This window comes from Acinonyx jubatus, chromosome E1 (genome assembly GCF_027475565.1).
Source record: "Acinonyx jubatus isolate Ajub_Pintada_27869175 chromosome E1, VMU_Ajub_asm_v1.0, whole genome shotgun sequence".
Classification (NCBI taxonomy): domain Eukaryota; kingdom Metazoa; phylum Chordata; class Mammalia; order Carnivora; family Felidae; genus Acinonyx; species Acinonyx jubatus.
In genome coordinates, this window is record NC_069397.1 from 49,397,529 (window position 1) to 49,423,923 (window position 26,395).

Consider the following 26,395-nt stretch of genomic DNA (forward strand, 5'->3'; position numbering starts at 1 on the left):
AATTGAATATAAAACACCTGCTACCAGACACAGCTCTGGGATTACCCTACTGAGAATTTTGGAGAAAAGGATAAAAATGCATCTCGTATTGGCTGGCACCTGGGAGCTTGTTAGAAAAGCAGAATCATGGGTCCCAAGACCACCTGAATCTCCATTTTTAACAAGATCCCCAGGTAACTTTTGCATACCTTAAAGTTGGAAGAGTTCTGGTATAAAGCACAGCTTTTTCAGACAACAGGAGGCAGGATAAAGTGAAAACATCAGTAGATTTGTCTCTTCTTCCTCTACCTCCTCTTTTTTCCTTCTGATTGATTGGCCTGCCATCTTTCATCCATCCATCCATCCACCCATCCATCCATCCACCTGTGTATCAATCGTTCATCTTTCATGTATCCATTTATCACTTATACTCCTTTTTCTACCATTTATGCAGCACTATAATAGATACCCCAAGAGGTATCTGAGAACAAAACATATTCTTATTAAAATTCCATAAAGGGATTCTTGATAGGGAAATAAGACAAATATACAACAAATGCGTGGAGAAAATAAACCACATTGCAAATATGGGAGTGCCAAATATGGAAGCAGTCTAGGTAGAATATAAAGCAAGGAAATGATTAGCACCGGGTGACTATAGTCAAAGAAAGCTACTTTGAAGATGCACTCAACCAAATCTGAGGAAAAATTAATGGAAAGTATGGATAGCTAGTAGGGTAGTGGGGTTTGGTAATTCTTATACTCTCTGAGTCTGAAAGTGATGCAAAATGCCTTACAGAGAGTGCCCGTTATTGCTGTTATTACTATCACTAATTGTTACTTTTAGAAATTGGAAAAATAGGAAGGAAGGGGAGGAGGAGGAGCAAGTGGGCAAGAATCCAGATGGACAGAAGAATGTGGATTACCCACAAACAGGAAACTTAATTTTTAAGGATTTATTTCAAAATTAGGAAGTATTTCGTTTGAATTAAAAATATATAAGTGAAGTATAAAAAATAATAAAATGTGCATGTCCACTGTTCAGTGTAAGGGAAAACATTATAAAGGATAATTTTTAATGTTTTTAGAATAACTCTGTTGGTTACGTGTCCTTTTTGAAAAGCATCACAAAGGAAAAAAGTTGACCGTAATTTCTAAGTCCATTATCCAGAGATAACGGTAATCTATTTGGGGGTATGTTTTGTGGTCTGAAATTTCTGGATTTCTGATGAGTTTACACTATGTGACCTCTGACAAGCCCCTTGCAGAGGCTTCCATCAAAATTGGTTGCTTTGATCAGATTTGATATATCATTTTATCGCGGTCTGCCTTTTCATTCTGTGGTCTGTTTACTCCTACTCTTTTTTTTTTTTTAATGTTTTTATTTATTTTTGAGACAGAGAGAGACAGACCATGAGCAGGGGAGGGGCAGAGAGAGAGGGAGACACAGAATCCAAAGCAGGCTCCAGGCTCTGAGCTGTCAGCACAGAGCCCGATGCGGGGCTCGAACTCACGGACCGTGAGATCATGACCTGAGCTGAAGTCGGCCGCTCAACCGACTGAGCCACCCAGGCGCCCCTTACTCCTACTCTTAATGTGCAATAGGTCATGATGAGCCAGGCTTTAAAAAAATGATTTTGTTGTCACAAGAACATTTAACATGAGACCTACGCTCATGGCAAAGTTTAAGTGTGCAATACAGTACTGTTCGTTACAGGGTCAATGTAGTACAGCCGATTTCTGGAACTTACTCATTTTGCATAATAGAGACTATGCCCAAGGAACTGGGCATTTGATTCACTAATAGTTTTTTAAGTTTTTACTACCTGTATGGGGGCAATAGATAGAGGCAACAGCCCTTTCCATTGATGGGTTTGCAATCCTACGAGAGGGACAAAACATGAAATAGAAAAGTTGAAAGCAGGAAGGTCTATGAAGTGTGAGTCAGGGATGGCTGTTGACTTTTGTGTTGGGCCTCAGAGGGAGGGGAAGGTGAGGGGGAATGGAGATTTCAGGCCCCCTGGTGGAAGACACATGGATCTTCAAAGCAGGCTGGGATCATGGGCTCCTGGTGCTTGCTTTTAGACGTCAAGCCTTCCAACGTGCTGATCAACACTCTGGGCCAAGTAAAGATGTGCGATTTTGGAATCAGTGGCTACCTTGTAGACTCAGTCGCTAAAACCATTGATGCCGGATGCAAACCGTACATGGCCGTAAGTATGCCAGCTGGTGGGGAGGCGGGGGGGAGGGGGCCTGCAATCTGGGAACGCAGACACAAGCAGACCACGCTAGGAAAAAGGAAATGTGCTTACGGTGCAAGAAATAGTCTCCGTCTTATTTTTTTCTCAAATATTTTCTGTCTGTAATCCTCAGTTATTTGCTTCATACGTACTATTATTTTTTAATAAAAAGCAGGTAAAAGAGGTATATCACTTGGAAAAAGAAAAACGTGTAAGTAATCCATACCGCCCACGCAGATTTTTCACACTGTGTGGCAGGGGGTTATTATCTTGTCTGTTGGGGACAGAAGAGTGAACAGAATTTAAGTTACCCCAACCAGGCAAGGAGGTTAGTCCTGAGAGAACCTCATGGCTGTGAAGATTCGTTGCCATTGGCAGAGACCTCGGGACCCCCTTTAACATGAAGGGGCTTCTGTGTTCTATTTGGAAATAGATTTGCCCTTGGGATTGAAAACCTTCCCATCAGTGCTGAGCTAATCTCAGGGAGTCTCTCAGGGACGCTTGCGCATTCTTAGTATGGAGTTCTGGAATGTTGGTGTTTTTAATGAGGAAAATTCTAGACTGGCAGAGTAGCTTCATAATGTGTATCTCCTATTTCTTCTTAAGGAGAAATTGAAATTAGTTTTGAATTGAGGGGGACTTTGCTCCATTATCGCCTCCGGGAACAGACTCCTGTAGAAGGCGGAAAATCCCACAGAGGCGTCAGTATTTTTTTTGCAGTAGTGAATCTTCTTGGCCTGGGAGGCAGGTTAACAAGTTTAAAACAACTCACTTGGCAGCTGGTGACACCCCCACCCCTAGAGACTTTGTGGAGCTAAGAATGTCATCTCATTTGTCTTTTCCCATCTCCTTTCCAGCCCGAAAGAATAAACCCAGAGCTCAATCAGAAGGGATATAGTGTGAAGTCTGACATTTGGAGTCTGGGCATCACAATGGTAATGATCGCACTGGTCTGTGAGGTTCTGGGCATGAAGCTGAAATGGGGTGGGTTCTGAGACCGGAAGGCAAATGCCCTAAGTGTGGGTCCAGAAACCTCTGCTTTCGGCCTGAGATAGCAGGAGGTTCTAAGTGATGGTTGTCTGTGGTGTGGTGTCGTAGAAATAACCGCCCTGGGATTGAGCAAACCCAGTCTTTATTCCACCTCTAACTGGTCGTATGCCCTTGAGTAACCGATAGAGTCACATGAGCGGTCTTATTATCCCCATCTGTACAATGTATCCTGACTACAACTGCTCGTAGTTTTCCTTCTAGTTTAAAATTAGGGGCGCCTGGGTGGCTCAGTCGGTGAAGCGTCCACTTCGGCTCAGGTCATGATCTCGCGGTCCGTGAGTTCGAGCCCCGCGTCGGGCTGTGTGCTGACAGCTTGGAGCCTGGAGCCTGCTTTGGATTCTGTGTCTCCCTCTCTCTCTGACCCTCCCCTATTCGTGCTCTGTCTCTCTCTGTCTCAAAAATAAATAAACGTTAAAATTAAATTATTTGGGGCACCTGGGACGCTCAGTCGGTTAAGCACCCGAGTCTTGGTTTTGGCTCAGGTCACGATCTCGCGGTTCGTGAGTTCGAGCCCTGCGTCGGGCTCTGTGCTGACAGTGCGGAGCCGGCTTTGGCTTCTCTCTCTTTCTTGCTTTCTGCTCCTCCCCTCCTTGCACTCTCTCTCTCTCCCCAAAATCGATAAATAAACATTAAAAAATATATTGAAAATTAAATTATTTTAATCGAGGCTCAAGCTTCTCAATGAGTGCTAATGTATGTGGAGCCTGACAGAGCTGAGTCACCCAGGACATAGGCTGTGCTTTCCAGAATAGGATTATGATAGAAGTCTTGGCCAGCGGGGTCATATATAGCCAAAGGGCATAGTAACACACAGGATAATCTCCTTAGGCGCAGTCCTAAAGTTATACAATTAGTGCTTTGTTTGTGACATTGGTGGTCATAAATTTTCAGTGTATCACCAAGGTCTGGAATTATCCACTGTGGGCCTGGCTCCTTTCCAGGCACAGCAGCTGATTAAATCCTGTGAGTTATTTCACATCCCTGCCCAGAAGACACGTGATAGTCGTGTCATGGCAAAGTGGCCTTACTCAAATCCAAAAAAAGATCCGTCATTTGGTCCTAGGGTTTTGTTTTGTTTTGTTTTGTTTCTTCTCCGTTCCAGCAAGGGGCCTGCAGATGGCAGCAGATGTACACTCCGCCAAGGTCTCAGGGCGAGAATTCCATTTCAGACCAAACATTGGAAAACCTGGTTGCTTTACATCCCAAAGTTTAATACGGCTGGCTTGCAATTTTATTAAGTGTCACAGTGGCTTTTGCGGAGGACCCAGTGATAAATAGGCTTCATTGGCTGCCTCTAGTAACATGACGTTTGACAATCCCTAGTGCTAGCAATTGGGGACAAATGGAGAACATGTTGTTAGTTTAGTTCTCCCCCAGTTTTACTTGAACTTCACCTTTGGATTTCCCGCTGACTGTTCTGGATCAGGACACCACGGATTCTCTAAAGTAGCTCTGTGTAAGCTGTTGTCCCCTTGTCTTTCTCTCCCCTCTAGATTGAGTTGGCGATCCTTCGGTTTCCCTATGACTCTTGGGGAACTCCTTTCCAACAGCTCAAGCAGGTGGTAGAGGAGCCCTCACCACAGCTCCCGGGAGACAAGTTCACCGAAGAGTTTGTTGACTTTACCTCACAGTGGTAAGAGAGCCCCATCTGCCAAACGCCGGTGTTAAGGACAAAGAGGACTTCTCATGGACTTCCTCCATTGGTTTTAATCCATTCTGCATGCATTTCATTCCCAAAGCATTTATGGAGTGTGCCCTTGATGCTGGAGAAACAAAGATGCCTTTGACCCAGTCCCCGCCCTCTTTGAAGTCAGAGCCAAGTAGTGGAGTCTCATCAGTCAGTACTTGTGGTTCAATATGGCACGTCCAGGGGTGGAGATCTGCATAGGGTATTCGGGGAACTCAGAGGAAAGGCATTAGGATGGGGTTTCGGGAGCAGATAGATCCTGAGCTGAAGACGACGTGAGGGATTTTCCAAGGGGTGAGGGAAGTAGGGAAGGGAAAGGTATTCCAAGCAGAAAACATAGCATGCTTCATGTCACAAAAGTGAGAAACTCCTTTATGAGAGCTATAAGCTATCTGAGGTTGATTAGAGTGTTAAGAGAACAGTGGTCAGACCATTGGAGGATTAGAGCTGGGGAGTAGATTAGATGCAAAGAATTACTTTGGATGAGCAGGCAGTAGAGAGTTGGAGAGTGTGACTTAGTTACCTATACGTCTTGTAGAGTAGTTCTCGTGTCTTCTAGGCTGCCTTCTACACGGTACTTGTTAACGGGGGATATCCTTGCCTGTGAGGGTACAATGGACAGTACTGGGGAGTCTGAGGAGGGAATCCAATCCAAGTTGGAGAGGGAAGATGGAAGGAGTCGTGCTAACAATGTAAATTTTATTTTCCTGGAAATTGTCAGTGGGATTGAGGAAAGTGGGAGAGGGCATGGTTCTCTCCTCTCTGCCTGGTGACCAGACTGCCTGGTATAACCTCATCCTAAGGACCATTGCAAGTGCTCCTGGAAGAGGAGGAAAAGAACAGAAGGAAAGCACAAAATGGAGCTCGTTGATATGGGCATCCTATCTGCAGAAGCAGACAGTGACAAGCCCAGCTGTGACCCTGGGAGAGGAGTGACCCTGGCCGCTCCCTCGGAGGAAGGAGCTGGGCCTCTGGAGGCTGTTTCACAGCACAGCTCCTCAATGTTATCATTTCTTGGCCTCCACGCTCTTTGGAAGAAGCGTTCTGAATGCAGCTTTTCTTGGGAAACACGCTGAGACAAAGCAACCGTCTGTTGTTTGTGAAACTAAGGCCTCTTGGACTTCTGGTTAGCCCCGGTCCCCGTGTCACCCCTGGTCTTTGGCCCCGATGACGTATGAGGCCGGCCCACCGTTGCTCATTTTTGTTTGAGGTTTGGCTGAATGGCTAGAGAGGGGCTGGAGCAGTCGCACGGGGTGTTGTTAGATGCCTCTTACTGGTACTTCCCCTGGGCTACTGAGGTGTATCCTCCTCTGAGCTTTCCTTGAGCAAATGTGCTGGATATGGTGGCATACTGGCCAGGTTGAGATGGGCCCATGGTCCTGCCTTCTGGATTCAAACATTTGTTTTTGTTGTCGTTGTTGTTGCTGTTTTTCTTTTTCCTTATCCCCAAACGTTGAAAGATCACCTAGGAAAAGGGGGTGAGTTGCGTTGGATAGTTCAGACCAGTAGTTCTCAAGAGGAGCGGTAAAGGAAAAGCATCTTATCTAGGGAAGGCTTCTCAAACTATCCTCCCTATAACCTTTCGGCTGCCTGTCCCCCTTTCCCCAGGATTCTGGGTGCTTTGGAAAACTTGGTAAGAACAAGGCTGATGTGAAAAGTTTAAGAAAGCTGAGCTGCCTTTTGAGAATCACCAGTTTAATGCAGTAGTTGTTAATGCTGGCTGTTCATTTATAAGACGCGAGAGAACTTTCCAATGTACTGTCACTTAGGCATACGCGCAGGCGTTCTGACTTCATTGGTCGGGGGAGGGTCCCAGATCTCAATAGTTTTCAAATGTTCAAATCTTTCCACTATACAGCTGGAGTGAGGGCCCCTAATTTTGACCTATGGTCTGTGGACCTGATTATCAACTGCTTCCTTTTCAGGAACTGTTTTTCTTCTATAATTTATTTTAAAAAAATGATTCAATTGTTTTTTCTTTCACTAGAGTATTTTTTTCCTCTGATGTAGAATTTCCCCCTGAAGATTCAAAGCAGTAAAGCTTTTTTTTTTTTAATGGACATGTAAAAAATGAGAACCTTGAAATAATGCTTTCTAATTTTAACAGGCGCACACACATACGGGGACAATCCAGATACTTTATTATTGTGCTTTGTAGGGTGACCACCCTGTGCCTACCCTATACTCCTAAAATCACTGCCAGTATCTTCCGGCTGACCTCTGAGGCCTCTGTTCCCCTCTCATTTTCTGTCAATTTTAGTCTCAGCTACCATAGTTCATTAATTTAAAAACTTTGAGCCATAGACATTTTCTAGCTTTCCTGGAACCATTAGCTCTGTTAATGCTGTTAATTCTGTGTCCTTTTACTCATATTCATGTCAGCCAGTCTGGCTTGCTTAAGAGGGTTACTAATATGTATATGTATATATAATATGCATATATATATATACTATTTATATACATATATACATAATACATAATACACTATATATGTATATGTATATATGCAATAGAAACAAAACTTGAATCACTTGAACTTTGAAGTCTTCAAAGAAGAAGTTCCTCAAACCTTCAGTGTTGTTGTCCCTATAGAACCTGATATTTAAGAATATCAGTTGTGTAAAATAGCGAGTCGTTTTGTTGGTAGGAGAATTGGAAAGAAGAAGAGAATTAATTCTGAATTTTATGAGCATTCTTAATGATCCTCACTTGGATTTTCTTTAAGAGTATAGACCCTTCTGTTTCAGAATCCAGGTCAATAGTTTTTTGCCTTCCATAAACTACCAGTATATTTTCTTTGGTACCCCTTCAGTGTGAACATTATTTTGAGATCAACCAAGTTGGAAAAGTTGTCTAATGCTTCAAGAGACGGTGCTGATTTTTTTTCAAAAAGCTTTTATGAATGGCTTAGATCTTGCTGGAAGCCATTTCCTTTTCTACGTATTAGCTTACAGATACACACCTGCCCCCAGCAGCAAACTAGGTATTTCACTTATTTTCTCACTGACAGTTTTAAATTTGATCTGGGGCTGAGTAGAAAGAATGTAGAGGTGATTTACGAGCACCCCCTTTCTATTTCTTGATGAAGAAAAGGATACAGCCTGAATGTAAGTCCCTTTTATAGAAGTTTCTCTACTTCCCTATCTACACAGCTGTGTGTTGAGATACCTTTTCATGAAAGGACCCTTTTTGGAGAGACCTCCATGTGTGTTTTTGTATTTTAATGGCATAGTCAGGCAATGATCCTTCACGACTTCTCAGAAAGCCCCAATTTTTGTGGTGAGTGGGGAAAGGGGCGTAAGATTTGGGAAGTAAAAAATTGATCACGAATTTCGAGATAGGTACACCTGGGATTTTATCTCCTACCTCTGTCTTTGGGCTAAATGCCACACTGGAAGAGAAAGGTTGCAAGGTTGCATCGTTCCTGGTTTAGGTCATCTGTCAGAGTATTTGTGATCTTTCCTGGGATTAATCCTAACTGAGCACTTGATGACATCCCAGTGCTGCTCTGCACGGCACAGCCTTCTTCCAGGGGATCATGTTGGCGGCCCCTCTCCTCTGATCACGGCTTGTGAGTTGACAGTGATCCTGGTCTGTGGTGTGTAGCTGAAAGTGCCACCAGGCTGTCACTGTCCCACCCAAAGTTACACTTAGAGCCCAGAGCCCCAGCCGATGTGTTTCTTGTGCAGTAGCCTCAGGCACTCCGGGGAGTGGGAGGGTGGGGGCAGAAGGGTAGGAGAGGAGAGAAATTTAAAGCATTTGTTCTTTATGGACTTAAAGGAAAAACCAGTGGTGTCTTACATGCTGTTCCCTTCTGTCCTTCTTCTGAAATAGGACTACTGAATGACATTTCCTCCTCTTTTTTTCCCTACACATGGCTCTCTTGTCATAGGGTTTTTAAAGCTTTCCCGGAGTAGGTGATGCTGACCATAAAGGCCTTGCTTGGGGATTCATAACACAGAAGTCCAATAGAAAAGCTTTACATCCTAGTCCCACAGAGGCTTAACAAATGAATATCCCGAAAGGAAAAAGGGAGCCGTAGCAGGCTTACGCTTTTCTCTATAGCCACTTCCTATCGATGCACAGGTTTGGTGACTGAAGGAAGTCTCTGGAAACCAACTACTGGGTGCCAAAACAGCTCGGCCTTCTTTTTGTCTCTCCTTCAGGCCTATTTAAGGGGCTCAGTGCACGGCTGACCAGCCTGATGGCATGTTGGAGGAGACCCACCCAGACATTGAAACTGTCTGACTCAGAGGGACTAGCATCAAACAGAGACGATCAAATATAGTTCCCGACTTGTTCAGGAAGAAGAGTAAATAGAGGCACCGGACATTTATTTCGCTTCTGACAAATGTATGGGCTTGAGAGGCGCAGCGTGTTTTTTATTCTGTGGGCGTACCACACAGGCCTTCTTGGAAACCGTCAGAGGGCATTCAAATAGGCAGAAATCCTCTGGTCAGCACAGACTTCAAGCTAGCTTTCTCAAAACAGCATGGAGGTGTTTTTTAGTGTCAGCTACGCTCAGGAGCGTGTGTTGTGGCCTTTGGAAGACGAATTAGAGCAGTTAGCTAATTGCACGCTTGACCATGACCAGCCACTTGAAAATTCAAAAGTCTGACTCCAATCCAAAAAGAAATTGGTGGAGCTTATTCTATACTGGATTTCAAGCACTTCCTATCAAACGTGGACAATTTGCTCCCTGCCCCCAGCCTGATCCTGAGTATTTTCCTATTCTTAGCCCATGTTTTGAAGTGCTCTCAGTTTAAAAGACGGAGAGAATGTGTTTCATCAGGTACATTAATTCAGTAAACAGCCCTGGATTGCTACGTAAGTATTTTCCATGAATGCTCCACAGCAGTGCTATTGCAGGAAATTGTGAGCCTTCTAATCAGAGGTCAAGAAATAGCCTATTGGCCAGCAATCCCTGAGGCTTTAGGAATCCTAAACATTTATGATGCATCAGCTTGGGGTACGTTCCCCACATTTTCTTTAAACAGACTAAAAGAAAGAAAAAAAAATCTAGAGAACTTTTCTTAACCTGTTCCAGAAGTAAAAAAGATAAACCATGCTTACTTAAAATGATCTCTCCTTGGGGACGCCTGGGTGGCTCAGTTGGCTGAGCATCCCACTTTGGCTCAGGTCACGATCTCTAGGTTCATGAGTTCAAGCCCCCCATTGGGTTCGCTGCTGTCAGTGCAGAGCCTGCTTTAGATCCCTCTGTCCACCCCCCCCCCCATCCCCCGCTCATGTTCTCTCTCTCTCTCTCTCTCTCTCTCTCAAAAAAAAAAAAAAAAGATTTCTCCTTAAAAAAAAAAAGGAAGCATTTACATCTCTCTACCTGATGAGAAGATAGTCTTATTTCATTTTCTGCTAAATAGAACTTCAAAAATCAGCAACATCACAAAGATCTCTGGTTGGTAGAAGTGGCCATTGTTCTAACATTTGAGCAAGAAGCTTCCTTTCCTGTCATTCCCTTGGTTCACTTGCTGACCGGTGGAAGCTGGTGATGTGAAGGTGGCTGATGGTCCTCAAGGAGGATGTTAACAGAGTCCATGCAGAGTCCTGGCCTGATGGCTGACTAATATTCCTGTCTAAGTAGAGACACCTGAAATCAAGCTGGTGACTAGCGAGCGTGGATTTAATGCTGTGTCTGAGCTTTTCATTGTTGCTTTTCGGAAGTTAGATTGTTCAGATTTGGGGGAAGACTTTCTGGTTTTTGATTGGCTTTGAACGGTAGCCGAAAACCCAAGGCTTCTGTGCATTAGCCCTTTTGTTTTTTCACTATGGTCTGTGTGCAAATCAGCCACGCTCCTGGGATCACACTCCTCCTCCTGTGTTTCCATCTAGGTGAACGAGCTCTTGAACTTAGAGACAACTTCTGCTTCTGGGGTTCGGGGATAGAGACGTGGTAGTGTTGAGAATGTGTGCAAAGGACAGACGAGACAGCTGGGGCTGCTTGTAAGTGAATTTCATTTCTGAGCAGGAGAGAGAAGGCAGCAGCAGTGAGGAGGAATATCCTAGGACACGTAGCCCAAGGGTTTGCAACCTCAGCCCTAATGACTTTTTGGACTGGATCAGTCTTTGTTGTGGGCAACCGTGCTGTGCATTATAGGATGTTTAACAATATCCTGGGCCACATCTAATATCTACCTATTAGATGCCAGTTGTATCAACCATAAAACGCCTCTAGAGGTTGCCAAGTATCCCCTAGAGGTCAAAATCACCTGCATTTGAGAACCGGCAGTAAAGCACTATAGAACCTCAGGATATAGATACGTAAGTATCTATAGAGATACAGAAGGATACATACATATCTATAGAGATCCAGAAGGATATAGATACAAAGTCATAAGTGAGTCCAAGGGTCCAAGGTCTCATTCATTTCACTCAGGCACACCTTCTCATATCGACCTGATTTTGACAGTTGATAATTCCTCTTTCTAATCCACTCTTATTTTTATCCTCAGTTGAGACGAAACTTTCTCCCATAGGTTGTCTGGTTACTGAGGTCACTAGGTCCTAGATCTGCCCTCAGTCCCAGGTTGAAACTTCTCTGCTCACATCTACTGTACCCTGTCTCAGGTTCCCTGGCTTCTACTCACAGCATTGCCTGGAATAAACTGGTAGGCTGTTTTAAGTTGTTTTGGTTCAAAAGCTTTCTCCCTCTCTCTCTCTCTTTTTTTCCCATTTCGTTTTGTTTTACACCACAGTTTCTCAAAGCGTCTCAGTGACTTCGCTCTCTTATGGCTCTGTCCCTCCACCCCCGCCTCCCCCCCCCCCGAGACACCCCCCCCCCCGCCGTTGTTATTAGCCTTTGGGGAGGAGCAGAGCTCATGTCACACATATAAGCTCCCATCTGCTCAAAATGATCCATTAGCACAAATCCCAGCTACCTACTGATCAGTCACATTTTGGTTACTTCGATGCCAGGCTAAGTTTCCTTTCCATTCATGTATGATTTTGTGCCCCCGTGGGCAGAGGAGTCTGTAGGTTGCCTTGCAAACCACAGTCTCCAGGATCCTCCTTTTCTTCATTCTGTAACCTGGGATTCCAATTCCAAAATAAACTGCTTATTTTCTTTTTTTCTATTTTAAGGCCATGGGTGGATACAGGGGTGGGTTGAGGATAGAGGGGAAGGGTTGGTCTCACTGCAGTAAGAAGTTACTGTTGTTGTTACTGTTGCCTCCGGTATCACACGTTATTAAGACATTTGTGTACATGTGCAGTTGTATATACAGAATGGGAGCCACTGGACAATCGTGCACGGCCACAGAGAATTTCTAAGAAGAAAAACTGCTTAGGCACTGACTGAGGGTGTTTTCTCTTTCATTAGCTAGGAGGTTGTAGACAAGTAGCCTTACTTTAGACATTTCATGGAGGTATTGCTTCTATCTTAGGTGGGTTCGGTTAGGAATATATAAAAGCAAATGATACATTCAAGGGAACCGGAAGCCAGGAGAACCAGGCATTGAAGAGAGTGAAGAGATAACAGATGTAATGTAAGAAACACCTGCCAATTTCTTTCCCGGGGGGAGGGGTGAGTGAAAGCTCTTTTGAAGGAAAGTAGATTTGTAATTTGGAATATAATGGCTGTAGATCAGGAGAGCTAGTTTGTACGTTGTTGGTAAAGTATCAAAAGGATACTTTTTGAAAGTACCAAAGGATGCAGCACACACACACACACACACACACACACACACGCACACGCACACCTCTTCTTCCTGTTAAGGTACACCGAGAGTGATTTAAAACCTAATTTTAAAGGTGTAACAAAAGGGGGAAGTCAAGACAGGAGATTTATGGGTTCAATACATTTTAAAGCTGGCTACGTTTAGTCTTCTGCAGGTTCTGACGTCCTAGGCTAGTGAAAATACAGATGGTTCCTAGGTTTTAATGTGATTCATTTTTTTCTTTAAGCTTGAAGAAGAATTCCAAAGAACGGCCAACGTATCCAGAACTTATGGTACGTATGGTTCCCAGCGTAAACCTGTCCTGACCAACAGCTAGCAAAGGTAGAGTGACTAAGACCCAAATTATAATCAAACAACCTTGTTGGAGGAGCTGGTTCATTGACATGGAAGTGAATTCAAGAAAACAAGAGTCGAGTCCTTTGTGCTTCCTAAACCCTTCTTTAGCATGACCTGGGGCGGGTCGCCTTGCTTTGTAATTTTTTCCACGTTGGTAAACTGGTTATCATATACACTAGATGCCTATAAAAATTTATATTTTCAAGTTCTTATGATACCAAGAGCCACCACTTATAAATGAAGGGAAGCATGATTTAAAGGATTTCTGTAATGAGGGGAAAAAGTGCTGGACAACTCATCAGGTTTTGATAACATATTTGGGATGAATTCTTTTGGGTGAGTGTTTAGGGGGGATAGACTGTTTTCTCCTTCTGGTTTTCACCAAGCCTTCTTAGTTTCCATTGTCCTACCTCTGCATTCACAGCTTACCATTTGCACAAACTATGAAAAGAAGGGGGGTGAGAATAGGATCTCAGAATTTTTGTCTAAAAATAGATTCTCTGAAATTGTGGTAACTCCCAAGTTTGAGCTAATTACACATGGTTCTTTAGCATAGATGGTGAACACCTAAACTTGGGAACGTTTATCTCATTGTATGTTCAAACACACTTGGGGGGGGAATGATTAAATTCTGACTATTTGCTAATTTGCATTAACCATTCCCTAGATTTATTTCAAGTATCAAGGTTTTAATTTTAGCGGGGGAAGGAAGTTTTGTTTGGTAGAAATAAGAGCAAACATTGACATCATTTCTTTTTCTTTTTAATTTTTATTTTATTTCTGAGAGGGAGACACACACACAGAGTGCAAGCGGGGGGTGAGGGTGCAGAGAGAGAGGGAGACACAGAATCTGGAGGAGGCTCCAGGCGCTGAGCTGTCAGCACAGAGCCCGACGCGGGGCTCGGACTCACAAACCGTAAGATCGTGACCTGAGCCGAAGTCGGACGCTTCGCCGACTGAGCCACCCAGGCCCACCTGCCATTTGTATATCTTCTTTGGAAAAATGTCTTCTCAGGTCCTTTGCCCATTTAAAAAAAAAAATCAGATTTTTTTTTTTTTTTTTTTTTTTTGCGATTGAGTGGTATGAGTTTTTAAGATATATTTTGAATATTATCCACTTATCAGGTATGTGGTTTGCAAATATTTTCTCCCATTGTGTGGGTTGCCATTTCCTTCCATTGGCTGTTTCTTTTGCTGCGCAGAAGGTTTTGGTTTGAAGTAGTCCCACGAGGTTTTTGCCAACAAGTACACGAAGAGATGCTCGTCATCACTGGTCACCGGGGAAATGCCAATCCAAACTACACCTGTTAGAATGACTGTTACCAAAAAGATAAGAAACAACAAGTGTTGGTGAGGTGGTAGAGAAAAGAGAACCCTGGTATACTGCTGCTGGGAATGCAGATTAATACAGCCAGTATGGAGAGCAGTGTGGGCGTTCCTCAAAAAAAGAGAAATAGAAATATCGTATGATCGAGACATCTCACTTCTGGGTGTAATGTCTCAGGCAACGGAATCACTATCTTGAGGAAGCATCTGGATCCGCATGTTCACTGCAGCATTATTTACAGTAGCAAAAGGCATAGAAACAATGTAAATGCCCATCAGTGCATGAATGGATAAAGAACACACGAGGGGCGCCTAGGTGGCTCAGTCGGTTGGGCATCCGACTTCAGCTCAGGTCATGATCTCGTGGTTGGTGGGTTCCAGCCCGCCACGGGCTCTGTGCTGACAGCTCGGAGCCTGGCACCTGCTTCAGATTCTGTGTCTTCCTGTCTCTGCCCCTCACCCACTTGTGTATGCGCCTGCATGCTCGCTCTCTCTCAATCTCTCTCTCTCTCTCTCTCTCTCTCAAATAAACATTAAAAAAAGAAAAGAACACTTGTTACACACACATACACATGCAATGGAATATTATTCAGCCTTAAAAAAAATTCTGCTGTTTGTGGCAACATGGATGGAATGTGCATAGCACCGTTAATAGTTAATAGCATAGTTAATGATACTGTGTTGCATACTTGAAAGTTGCTAGGAGACTAGATCTTAAAGGTTCTCATCACACAAAAAAAGAATGCTAACTGTGTGAGGTGATGGATAGTATTATCGTGGTGATTATTTCATAATATATAAATATGTACCAAATTGCCACATTGTGTACTTAAACTCACACGATGCTATAAGCCAATTCTATTCCAGTAAAGTTGGAAAAAAGGAAAGAGAAAGTATAGCTTGGAGATGTCAAGCCAGAAAGACTTACAGAAAGCCAATCCACACAATAGGTGATGGTTACAGCCAATCACATGGATTTTCAGCTCTGTTGGTTAAAATTTGATTTCAGTCTGAACCATTCTCCGATTGAGGGACCATAAAAGAACCCTGGGGAGAGTTCCAGAATAGAAAAGGTGGTCTCCTCGGGGCAGCAATTGTCCCCTATAAAAAAGGCATCCCCTGGGACTTAGCATTCTGTTGGCTGTATTCAACTGTGACCCACAGTGGAGGGAGGAAAGAGGATGCGTAATTGCTTGAGAAAACTTAGCATACCACCTGTTTGGGCTGGACATTTCCTCTCTGGCTATATTTTTAATAGCCAGTCGGGGGCCTTTTCAGTCCTGGCTACCCTTTTTGGATATACTTATGCAACCTCCAGAGCATTTTAAAATTAATTTCACATAAAGTGCAATGGACATGGGGTGATTTCTGGGGTGTCTTATGAAGCCTGTACTCCTATTTTAAAGTTGTCTTGTTTGTCCCTATTTTCAGAAGGAGAAGAGCACTTTCTATATATTTCTGCCTGTTTAAAATGCAGAACATTTTTTTCCCTTCCGAGGGGCCTCTTATCAGAGGTTTCAGTGAAACACATTTGGGAAAAAAAATGCTGAGTTCTAGCTTCGTATACATGAGCGAGTGATGTTGAATTCCACCTTTCCATTATGTTCTAATGCTGTGGTCTTTTATGGTCTACGTATTAATGTTATAAGGTCATGTGCTCCCCCCCCCACCCCCAGTTCTTTTTATGGCATTTGCCTTTGTGACTGGAAATGGATTTGCCTTTTAAGGCTATAACTGCTCCCTGCTTTCCTGTGGAATTGAGGTTTTTAAGTGGAAAATCTGAGTCCGAACTCTTTGACTTTAGCATTGGGAAAACACATGCTGAGAGACTATTGTTTACATTGTAGGAGTTGGTGAAGAAAGGGGAAAAAAATCCTTTTTGCAGGTGAAGGACAGTATAATTAAGGCACCAACCCAGACATGTACCCCTTATAGAAATCTCACATGTTTTTCCCCTAACTGGGATGGAGGGTGTACGTGCTTCACCATCATCTCCTTGTTCTCTCAAACTCCCACTGAGGGACATGACTCAGTAGGGTTTGTTCCTCTAGAGTGGGGACCAGCCAGCTTGCTCTGTAAAGGGTTAGATAGGAAATGTTTCCGGCTTTGTGGGCTGCTATTCAACTCCGTTGTTTTAGTGTGAGAGCAGCTCTATCCAATATGTAAACAGATGGTGTGGCCGTGTTCCCATACACCTTTACTTCACGAATAGGCAGTGGGCTACATTTGGCCCCTGGAACATTGATTGTTGACCCCCCAATCCCAGATGATAACCACCAGAAATGATAATCAGGTGATGCAGATGATTGCCCAGGGAGGTGATTACGTTCTTTGAATATCCTGGGAAGTTCTAGATTGAATCAAAGTGCTGAGCAAGGATGATTGAACCCATAGGAAATGATAGTCATGAGGGACGAGGTGTTGTGTAGAAGATATGGTGACCATTGGTGACTGCGGCTCACCCCGGTGCTCCTGGCAGTATGTTCTCGGATCTCCATGTTTTCTCCAGGCACAACCATTGGCAATGTCCTCCCTTGCTGTAGCTGGCTCCTTGTTAGAAAAACGCAGCCTGGGGAGAGGAATCCATGATGCCTCATTTGCTCATCTCCGAGTTGCTGGCCTTGCTATTCCTAGTCTATTGCTTATAGAAGGGACTGGCTTCTCTCCCAACCTTTTACAGCCTCAAAACCCACACAAGAAGGCAAGTCACACTTTCCATTTTGACATGCCGGCCTGTCCTCCCCTCCCCCTGTCCTCTGACTCTCACAGCATTTTCCCAGCCCGGGAATGCTAAAAGATGCCTGAGGACTCTTTTTCTTAAAGACGTCGGTTTAGGTCATTCGATTCATTCACAGACTAAGGCTACCCTCACTGAGCTAACCGCCAGAGCAGAACCAGAGGCAAGATAGGGCTGGCAGGCATCGGCAGTAGTCATGGACACAATCTGAGGTTTGACATGTCCTGTTTTGACAGTAAAAACTTTTAAGTACACTAAGAGATCTCGAAATGTCAGAGGATGTGGGAAAGCTAATAAGCATGATGGTAAAGCCCTTGGTAAGTGTGCTGCATAAGTGGTTAGTAATCGGAAGTAACTGTGCTATGTATTTGGGTAAGGAGCTCAGGACGCAGGACCCGGCATCTAGAACTTTGGTTAATATGGTGGGGGTAAGGCTCTGAGCCAACACCCAACCTGTATCTTCTAGATGCGCAAAAGCAGAAAGCCTCTTTTCCATGTTTTGAGTCACGATACTGACCAGCGACCACCTACCTTCTTTTGGGTTTCATTCCTTTGTTCTCTTCCCATTTGCATGGCTTCCTAAACCTTCAATGGGTGGGCATTCAGTTCCCCACACAGCTGGCTCATCTAGCCCTGTGCCGTCAGGTTTAAAACACATACAGTGAGAAAACCTACCGCTGGGGCAACATGAAGGTGATAAACTAACATCCCCAAAGTCAGGGAGAAACGAAGCAAGTCGTCTACATGTCTGCGTGCAGAAACACTCCTATTTAGCGGCTCAACTAGGCACTGAAAATAATACCACCAGACAATGAGAGAGGTGGCCATGACGGAAGGGAAGGTGTACCTGACAGGTGGAAGATGACACTGGCACTAGGTTCTACCCAAAGGAATCATCCTTTTTGGATTGTTTGTTGGATTCTGTTTCCCACTGTTAGAACTATGGTTCGTGAGTTGATGTATCTCCTTTATATTAGAGGTGTGAGGTTCCAGTGTGACACCTGGGAACTTACTGTAACAAAATTGTGCCTTTGGGGGAGGGTCATGCTGGTGCAGAGAAAATGGCTTCATTTTCTTCAGAATTGTTCCACTGTGTGGCCTCTTGGACCCACTATGCCTGCGCTCACTATGGCTTTTTTTAAAAATTTTTTTTAACATTTATTTATTTTTTGAGACAGAGAGAGAGAGCATGAACAGGGGAGGGTCAGAGAAAGAGGGAGACACAGAATCCGAAACAGGCTCCAGGCTCTGAGCTGTCAGCACAGAGCCCGACGTGGGGCTCGAACCCACGGACCGTGAGATCATGACCTGAGCCGAAGTCAGACGCTTAACCGACTGAGCCACCCAGGCGCCCCTGCTATGGCATTTTTGTGAAGTTTGCTTAATCTGAGCTGCATGAATAGAGACTTTTTTTTTCTTTTTTTTCTTTTCAATCTTTAATCTCCAAGTTGAATTTCTCTGCACATACCTAGAGTTTGGCAGTTTGCATTATTTTCCAGATGGATCAACTCTTCATTAAGAGAGACATAAGTACAACTCGTGGCTGTCGATGTGGCTTAGGGAGTGGCTTTGTTAACTGTTTCAGTTCAAACCAGCTCTCTAGGGTTAAGGGAAAGCAATGCTTTGCCCATTTACTATGCTACAAAAATTGGTTTCTCCTTCTGCTATCCAATTCTTGAGAAATCAGTGTGCATAAATCTATGAAATTTCTCATTATTTTACCACTGTGTCAGTCTAAAATTACTTTGTAGGGGACAGGGTTATTTGTAAATCAGAGTCCGGGCTGTCTTTGCCAATCCTTGTCTTTTACCATAGGTGGGGTTTATATAGCCTAATTACATATATTTTCCAAGTAATAAATACTCTGTAGCAGAAACATATCAAAATGGGAGGCTTACAATAAAAGTTATCTTTAAAATGTCCTCATCACTAGGCATATACTTGATAAATACTCTGGAGCAGAAACATATCAAAATGGGAGGCTTTTCATAAAAGTTATCTTTAGAATGTCCTCATCACTAGGCGTATACTTGACTTGGGAAGAGGTTGGAAGAGTCCAGTTTAATCCTAATAGGGGTACTTTAATCTGTTTACCAAACACATCTGTTAAGTTGCTAATCTCATGTATTGTCAGTGCTGAATATTAATACCATGTGTTCCTCTTTTCTCTTGCAGCAACATCCATTTTTCACCCTACACGAATCCAAAGCAACAGACGTGGCATCTTTTGTAAAATTGATTCTTGGAGACTAAATACCGTGGACTCAATTGGTTGGCCCTCCTGTGGATTGGTGGGTTTACAGGGTGAAGCAGGTTCACTAAAGCACCAATAGAAACTTATCCTTGAGATAATTTAATCCTGCCTCTCAGAAGGTTGTTTTCCCCCATTTTCTGTTCTTTTCTTTTCCTTTTTTTCCCCTCCAAAGGGGGCCTTGGAATCTATAGTATAGAGTGAACTGTCGAGATGGATGAAATATGGCAAAGGCTTAGGACTTAAAAAGGTGATTAAATATTTAATGATGTGTCATATGAGTCCTTAAGCTTCTCAGACTTCTCTTGTTCTTCATAAAACGAATGCATTGGCCCTGGTCAAAAGGTGCTACCGTAGTGATGAAATTGTAAGTAGATCTGTAGTCTGTCCCACTTATTATTTTAATATTTATGTTTAAGTGCTTGGTTGAAAAGATTCCATTTTATGCAAGGAGGGAGATACAAGAGGCAAGGTTGGGTTGGCAATATTTATAGGGCTTTTATTTTTAAGTTCAGTCGTGTCTGTGGTCCAGAGGAAACTATTTAATATGCATCTTTAAGAGTATTATAACAATAACAGTGAGGAGCTCTTCTTTGTAAAACACCTGTTCAGCTGTTGTGGCTGCTTGCCACGTCCTTAGATTTCTGCTCAACTCCTGGGTAGTAACCACATATTTCAGGTGAAGTGGTGAGGTATCCCAGTCATACCCTTTCCCCAACTTTGGGAAACATAAAATCACTTTTGTCGCATCTCAGAGTCACGAGTTGGGTTCTCTTGGCCTTTGTGGTATTAATGGAATGTGATTCCTGATGCAGTTTTTTATCACCTATCTACCCTTCTACATGTGTGCCTGTGTATATTTGATAAGTCCCAAGCTCCGCCAAGTGGCTTCTGTGGACATCTCTACTTAGCGAGGAGGATATATGTCAGTTCTGAGAGGAGATGTCATGTCAAACCACACTGAGAATTGGTGCCTTCGTGTGCTTCTGTCCCTCCTTACAATGCGTAAGCCCCAAGGTTTGCCTTTGTGTTAAGATGCGCTTTTTGCTTTCTTCTCTTCTTCCCCCTTGTTCAATAAAGAAGCCTTACTATTGACGGGAGGGCTGCAATACAAGAAAATAAAAGTTCTTTGACAGGATAGGAGATAATGGGGCAGGTTGAATTAGTTCCTAGGAATAGACGGCCCGATTGCCAGTGGTTGAGGCCACATTTCACTTCAGTAGCACAGAGCAGCACGGGGTAGGAGCCTCCGTAGGAGGCTAGTGCCATTATGGGTTCCCGGCAGGTGGACAAAGCAGTGAAAGCTCTTTCTTAAGACTAAATATGGCCCTAGGTTCTCTAGGTTCCTTGATGAAAAGTGAGTGAATTGATGCAGGGAAGCTGTAAACCGATAATAACCAGCAAACGTGGCTTTTGGACGTTGGGTTTACACGAGGCTATTCTTGAAGGACAACGATGGAGAATTTTGATGAGAAAGGAAGAAGAGAACTCCCTCTCTTTCTTTCTTTGCCTCAAGTTCACAGATATGGAGATTATTCCTCCTGAAAATCTTCTCTTCTTTCCCTTTTAGATTTTGAAATGCAGTCGTTAGTTTTTCTGTGTCTGCATTTTCCCCTTGTTCTTGTCTTTTGTCTGGCTCAGAGCAGTTGCCCAGAGTGAGTATGGCCCTCCCGTACACTTCTTTGTATCCCTAGTTCCAAGAGATACCTGTTTGGTCAAATGTAGTTTCATCTTCTTTAAAGCTACCTCTGTTCCTCATCTTCTTCCAGCCGGGAAAAGTGTATTATCCCAGTGATTATGGCCATTCTCTTTCTCACCTACCTTACTAAATTGGGCGGTTTCCCTTGTTGAGACCAAGAGAAAAAAACATCACAACTGTATTCCTTCTTTTCTTCATCTGTTTAATGAAAAAAGCAAGTAGTAGAAAACTCAGAGGTCCCTCCGTCACAGCTTTTGGCGGAGTTATGTAAGGCAAAACCTCGTTCTGGTCTGAGTCAGACAACTCATACCTGTTGTTCAGTGCGGTTTCTACTTAGAAATATTCTTAACCGAGTGTGTTCTCATGCATTCGCCTCTCCAGTTTGTGAACCCAGGGCCCAAACTTGCAAAACAATCGTACTGAGACAGAGAAGAAGTTTGTCAATGGTTCTCAACCTGATGCACACTGGAATCAACTGGGAGCTGGTGAACACTGCCTGTGCCAAGTTTGGGATTTCATTGGTCCAGGGCGGGGCCTGGGAATTGGCATATTTCACACGCCACATCAGAGAGGGCGTGTTCCTGGAATACTGACTTGGAACTTGGAATACGTTGTCCCCATAGAAATGATGTACAACATGGTGATTAGATATCTTATGTGCTCAAGTAGAATGGCTTGCTAGACTTACGCGTCTGAATTCTAGACTGTGTGTGTATGTGTGTGTGTGTGTGTGTGTGTGTGTGTGTGTGTGTGAACCATGTTATAAGTTCTAAACTAATTTTAAAATAAAGAGAGAGATGTGTAAACCATATTTAAGTTGATATAAGTTGGAAGGTCTCCTGTACATACACACAGGTCACTCGACCCTCTATATTACTCCACTCATTGTGCATCAGCATTATTATTGTTTATGGTTACCTTTGGTTGATTAGCTTTTTAATTGTGGTCCTACCCTCCTGTGCTCTTTGTTAGTCCTGAAATGTCAGACGTCCAAGTCTAGGACATGAAATACTCATTAGCCTCAGCATTTGAGGAAGCCAGCCCTGAGACTAACGCGACCCCTGGCTTCTCCAAGTGCATTTGATTTAGTGTCTTTGGAAGGTAGTCACAAAAGTGACAGAGAAGGGCTAATGTTTTCATAGTTTTTAACACTAAAAATGCTTTTCTTGACCAAGAGGCTTCATTAGCTCTGCTCAGAGAAACTACTCTGTTTCTCCCAAAATCGTCTAACAAAATGCTTAATCTTTGGCTTAAAAGTGCAATGGACGCCCAGTTCCTGATTCCCCCCCCCCCCCCCAAAAATGCTTGTTTTGGTGATGTGACTGCCTGTGGCCTTGAAGGGAAGATTCATAGATTCATAAAATTCATTGGAGTTGGTCAGATCAAGTAAAATGAATTAAATCTCTATCGTGCTGGGGATTTTGTCTTCTTAATGCCTCTCTATGACTTAGAGGGAGATTTGCTGGCTTAAAAGCAACCTTCCATTTTTTATTGAATGAGCAAATAGAAGATGCAGTTGTTAATTGGACCCCTGAAAATTTACATATTCAGGTGGAAAAATGCCAGAGTAAAATCTGGGAGGTGGAAGCTATCAAACCAACCCTATTAGAATAGAAAAAAAGAGAGATTTTATTGTAGAAGGTCTGTGTTCCTCTTGTCTAGGGGTGTGTGTGTGTGTGCACGCATGTGTGTGTGTTTTAGCACTGTTAATATGCTGGCAGCTAAAGATGCTCTTTGGTTTTCTTTGGCTTTAATTGGGGTACTCTGGATTTCTTTAGGAATCTGTTGAAAGCTAGGACCTTTTCCCTAGGAAAACGCACATGGTACATGGAACACGTAGTTTTGCAAACATGTTTTGTTGAGGGGAGGGGAGTGGAGTGCAGTTTATAGACCCCGCAGGATCAATAACCTCTGCTCTGCAGAATGTGGACTGTGACGTTCTAGACCAAGACTGGCAAAGTTTTTCTGTAAAGGGCCAGATAGGAAATATTTTTGGCTTTGGGTTGCATTAGTCTGTTACAACTACTCAGGTCTGGGGTTGCAGTATGGAAGCATCCATAAATAACACACAAATGAATGAGCGTGGTTCTGTGTCCCAACTAAACTTTATTTACAGAACCAGGCAATGGGCTGGATTTGGCCCACAGGTTATGGTTTGCCAATACCAGTCCTAGAGCATCGAATGCAAAACTCCAATTGATTGAATATGTGTATAGAGCTTTTCCATTTAGTTAGTATTCAGCTCAGCTGTTGAGGCAGATCAGGAAGATGGACATAGAAACGAATTTGGGAAGAGTGGAGACTGTTCAGTCCCATGGAAATTGCCTCTTAATTTTCTTAGGTAAGTATTCCTTGCCCTGGAGGCCAATGGGACAGTTTTCCTCAGATGAAATTGAGCACCTGCTTTTTCCGTTTCCATACAATAGCCGGCATAACGTACTTCAACTTGGCAATAAAAAGCATTCTTCTCTCAGACATCAACGGCATTCTTGTCTCTTAGCTTTGCATTTTATTTCTCTCTGGGACGTGATGCTTGTGCAGGGAGGATCATGAAGCCAGACACTAATCCTTGGGTTTTCCTTTTTCCTGAACTGCATTAAGATTTGAAAATTTGGGAGGCCATAGTTACGTCAGAAGTAGAAGGCAGATAGACGTCTTAAAATCTTCCAGGTTATCCCCCTGTTCTATTTGGCCATCATTTGAGAAAGGAAGAAAGATAAGTATGGGGTCAAAATTCATGTTCTCAGGTAGACACAGAGCTCTAGGCTCTCACTGTGACAGGAGACTTGGGCCCACCCCTTGGGTACTGTCCTTGGACTTGGAAAGACAAGGCTGCTTTATCTTACTCCTTTCTTTAATCCTCACTGAATTTCTATTCTAAGGGGCTTATGCAAAATGCCTCCTTTCTGATGTGATTATCTTGGGTCCCTTGTTGAGTTCCTGGGCCCCCTAGTCTCTAGTGAAAGCTTTGCCTTCCCCATGGGACCAGCACAACTGTCCTTTCCTTTGTCTTTGGTCAACCCTTGTCCCTTCTTTGCTGTAGGAACGCTACACAATGAAATGTGCCCAACTCCACTTTCCTCTTCCAGAATAGTCCAACACAGCTGACCTAAAGCTGCAGTTGCTTGGTTATTCAGAAACAGTTTTCTTCCTGCTGCATCATCAGGCAAACATAAATTATACGTAGAAGGCTGCTTGGAAACTCTTAAAGAGCATATTTAAGTATTTGATCTGGCAATTTACCTGACAGAAAGTTTTCTCTTCGCCCTGGGAAACAAAACCTGAATTCCAGAGCCTTCAAAATGAAACCATCCTTCTGGGGAAAGCACCTTGCCACCAGACATATCACTCACCACCTGTTCCTGGTATCTGCAAAGAAGCTGTGTCGTTTTGCTGGGGTTTAGAGAGTCACTGTTGACAGCTATGCAAATATAATTTCCCCACCTCAAGTTTTCTAATGGAGTCATTTGGAATCAGCGCCTAAGTTGGGGTTTATCTTTTTAGCTCCTGCCTCAAACTCCCTTTTCAAGCAAAATTTCTCCAAAAGCTCTTTTCCTATCTGACGTGAAGGGGACTGGGCCCTAAGTAGAAACACAAAGGAAAGTCAAGGACTTTGTGGTAGGGATTTTTTTTTTTTTAAGAAAAAAATACCACCTCTGACACAAACATGTGTTAATAGAATTAAAAAATATCCAATCCAGTTCCCAGGGACTGTCAGCATCTTGACATCATTTGTATTGTCATTTGAACTAGGACTCTGAGCCCTCTATTCTTGGGAGTTTAGAGTGAGATTTTTGGAGATGTGCATTGTGTTTCTGTCTCAAGAGTTGTCAGCATGGAAAGATTCCTCTGGGGGCTGTTCCTCCTGACACATACAGGGTTTCCCAGGGTCCACGTCTTTCTGGGACTCAGGGTCTCTTTCGAGGAATGAGGTTAATGCTCTTAGGACCTGGAGACTGATTTCAGGGAAAGCCCGGGAAAGTTGAGGCATGCACTTGTGGCTTAATGTAGGAAACGGAACTTCCTAAATAGTCCCCAGAGTTTGTGGCTTCGACCGGGCCGCCTTGTCTTTCCTGGTTTCCTTGATCGCATTTGCTTGTTTTTCCACCGCCCACGCACACAGGACCTGGGCTGACTGAATGCTTCTGTGGAAAGGAACCGATCCAACCATTTTCATGTGGCAGAACTCAGAACCAACAGTTTTGCTTTGGTTTGCCTACCTGGATTCTGTTGTTCCCGAATCTTGAATGTAAGCGATGTCTGAGAGGACTTGTAGCAAAACCCTCCTTCTGAACGTAAGACCTTACAGCGAACTTTCCATTCACCCTGTAAAAAAGGATTGCTGGGTTGGGTATCTGTTCCTCTTAAGGAATATTCTGTTGTGGCCAGAAATGAGCAGGTAGCATCATTTGGTCACTACTAACGTTCATTCGTATTGGAGTCTGCAAGCTAGTTCAACAAAGCAAGTCAGGTCCCTGCCTTAGGAGACTGTCCTCAGACTTTGGGCTTTAAGGCTGAACAGTGATGTGAAATTATGTTTGGGGGCGGGGAGAAAAGATACATGCAGAGAGCAGTGCTTAACCAGGGTCCCCGAGGAGGAGCACGCTGAAAAAAGAAAATGGCAGACAGGTATATCGCTTAACTTATTTTCAGTATTCCTATGGACGTGATCTCCTATGGGAAAAACCTGTCAAAAAGGCAAACATTAATTTTTGTTCCTTAAAAATACTGAACTAGAAGAAGATTCAGAGAGTGGCATTGGCTTGGATCTCAGAAAATGTTCTCTTGTTTCCCTAGTGTTCTTGACGCTACAGAGTCGCTCATTTAACCTGATGACACCCAGAAAAAAAGATAAATGATGAGTGGTATTATTTTGAAAGCATGCAACCCACCCATGAGCTAGACTCTGAGTAAAGAAATGCAAACACAAAGCTGAGCCCCTTCATCTTTAGTTCTGGTGGCTGATGGTTTTAAGGAGGGTGGACACCAAAGGCTATCTGATGAACATACTTTTTCCATGAGACAGAGGATGGTGAATATTCTTAGAAAGACACCACAGGTCTTCATCAGAAGAGGAGAATTTATAGTTTTAAAACATAACGCTCAAAGCTAGTTTGAGTTTTCAGAAGAAGGGACTGGTGTGGGAAAGTAGTTTTATTTTCTGCCCATCTCAAATTGTCTTCCTTGCTTGTGTTCAGTACTCGTGGAGGGAGGTGTCGAGGGCACCAAGTGGTTTCCAGACTGTGTAGAGTGGTGCCCGTGGGGGTCTCTGGTCAGGAAGGGAAGGGGAAGAGAGAAGAGTGTGATGGCCATCTGAAAGCCCCATCAACCTCCAATGAGAATATTTGGCTACTGGTATCATTCCCCCTTCACTTAACTATCATTCCCCTTAAGTCTCT

At 43.5% G+C, this 26,395-nt stretch overlaps 1 protein-coding gene across 3 annotated transcripts in view; it reads left to right on the forward strand.

Annotated features, from left to right (window-relative positions):
• MAP2K6 (mitogen-activated protein kinase kinase 6) overlaps window positions 1–24,633 on the forward strand; it is a 116,004-nt gene extending 91,371 nt beyond the window's left edge. For all 3 annotated transcript variants that reach the window (XM_015086889.3, XM_027048047.2, XM_027048049.2), the window contains exons 8-12: window positions 2,065–2,192; window positions 3,077–3,154; window positions 4,763–4,902; window positions 12,874–12,919; window positions 19,222–24,633. In XM_015086889.3, the coding sequence (XP_014942375.2) occupies window positions 2,065–2,192; window positions 3,077–3,154; window positions 4,763–4,902; window positions 12,874–12,919; window positions 19,222–19,299 (470 nt within the window). In that variant the 3' untranslated portion in view covers window positions 19,300–24,633. The remainder of the gene's footprint in view (window positions 1–2,064; window positions 2,193–3,076; window positions 3,155–4,762; window positions 4,903–12,873; window positions 12,920–19,221) is intronic.
• Window positions 24,634–26,395: the final 1,762 nt, after the last annotated feature.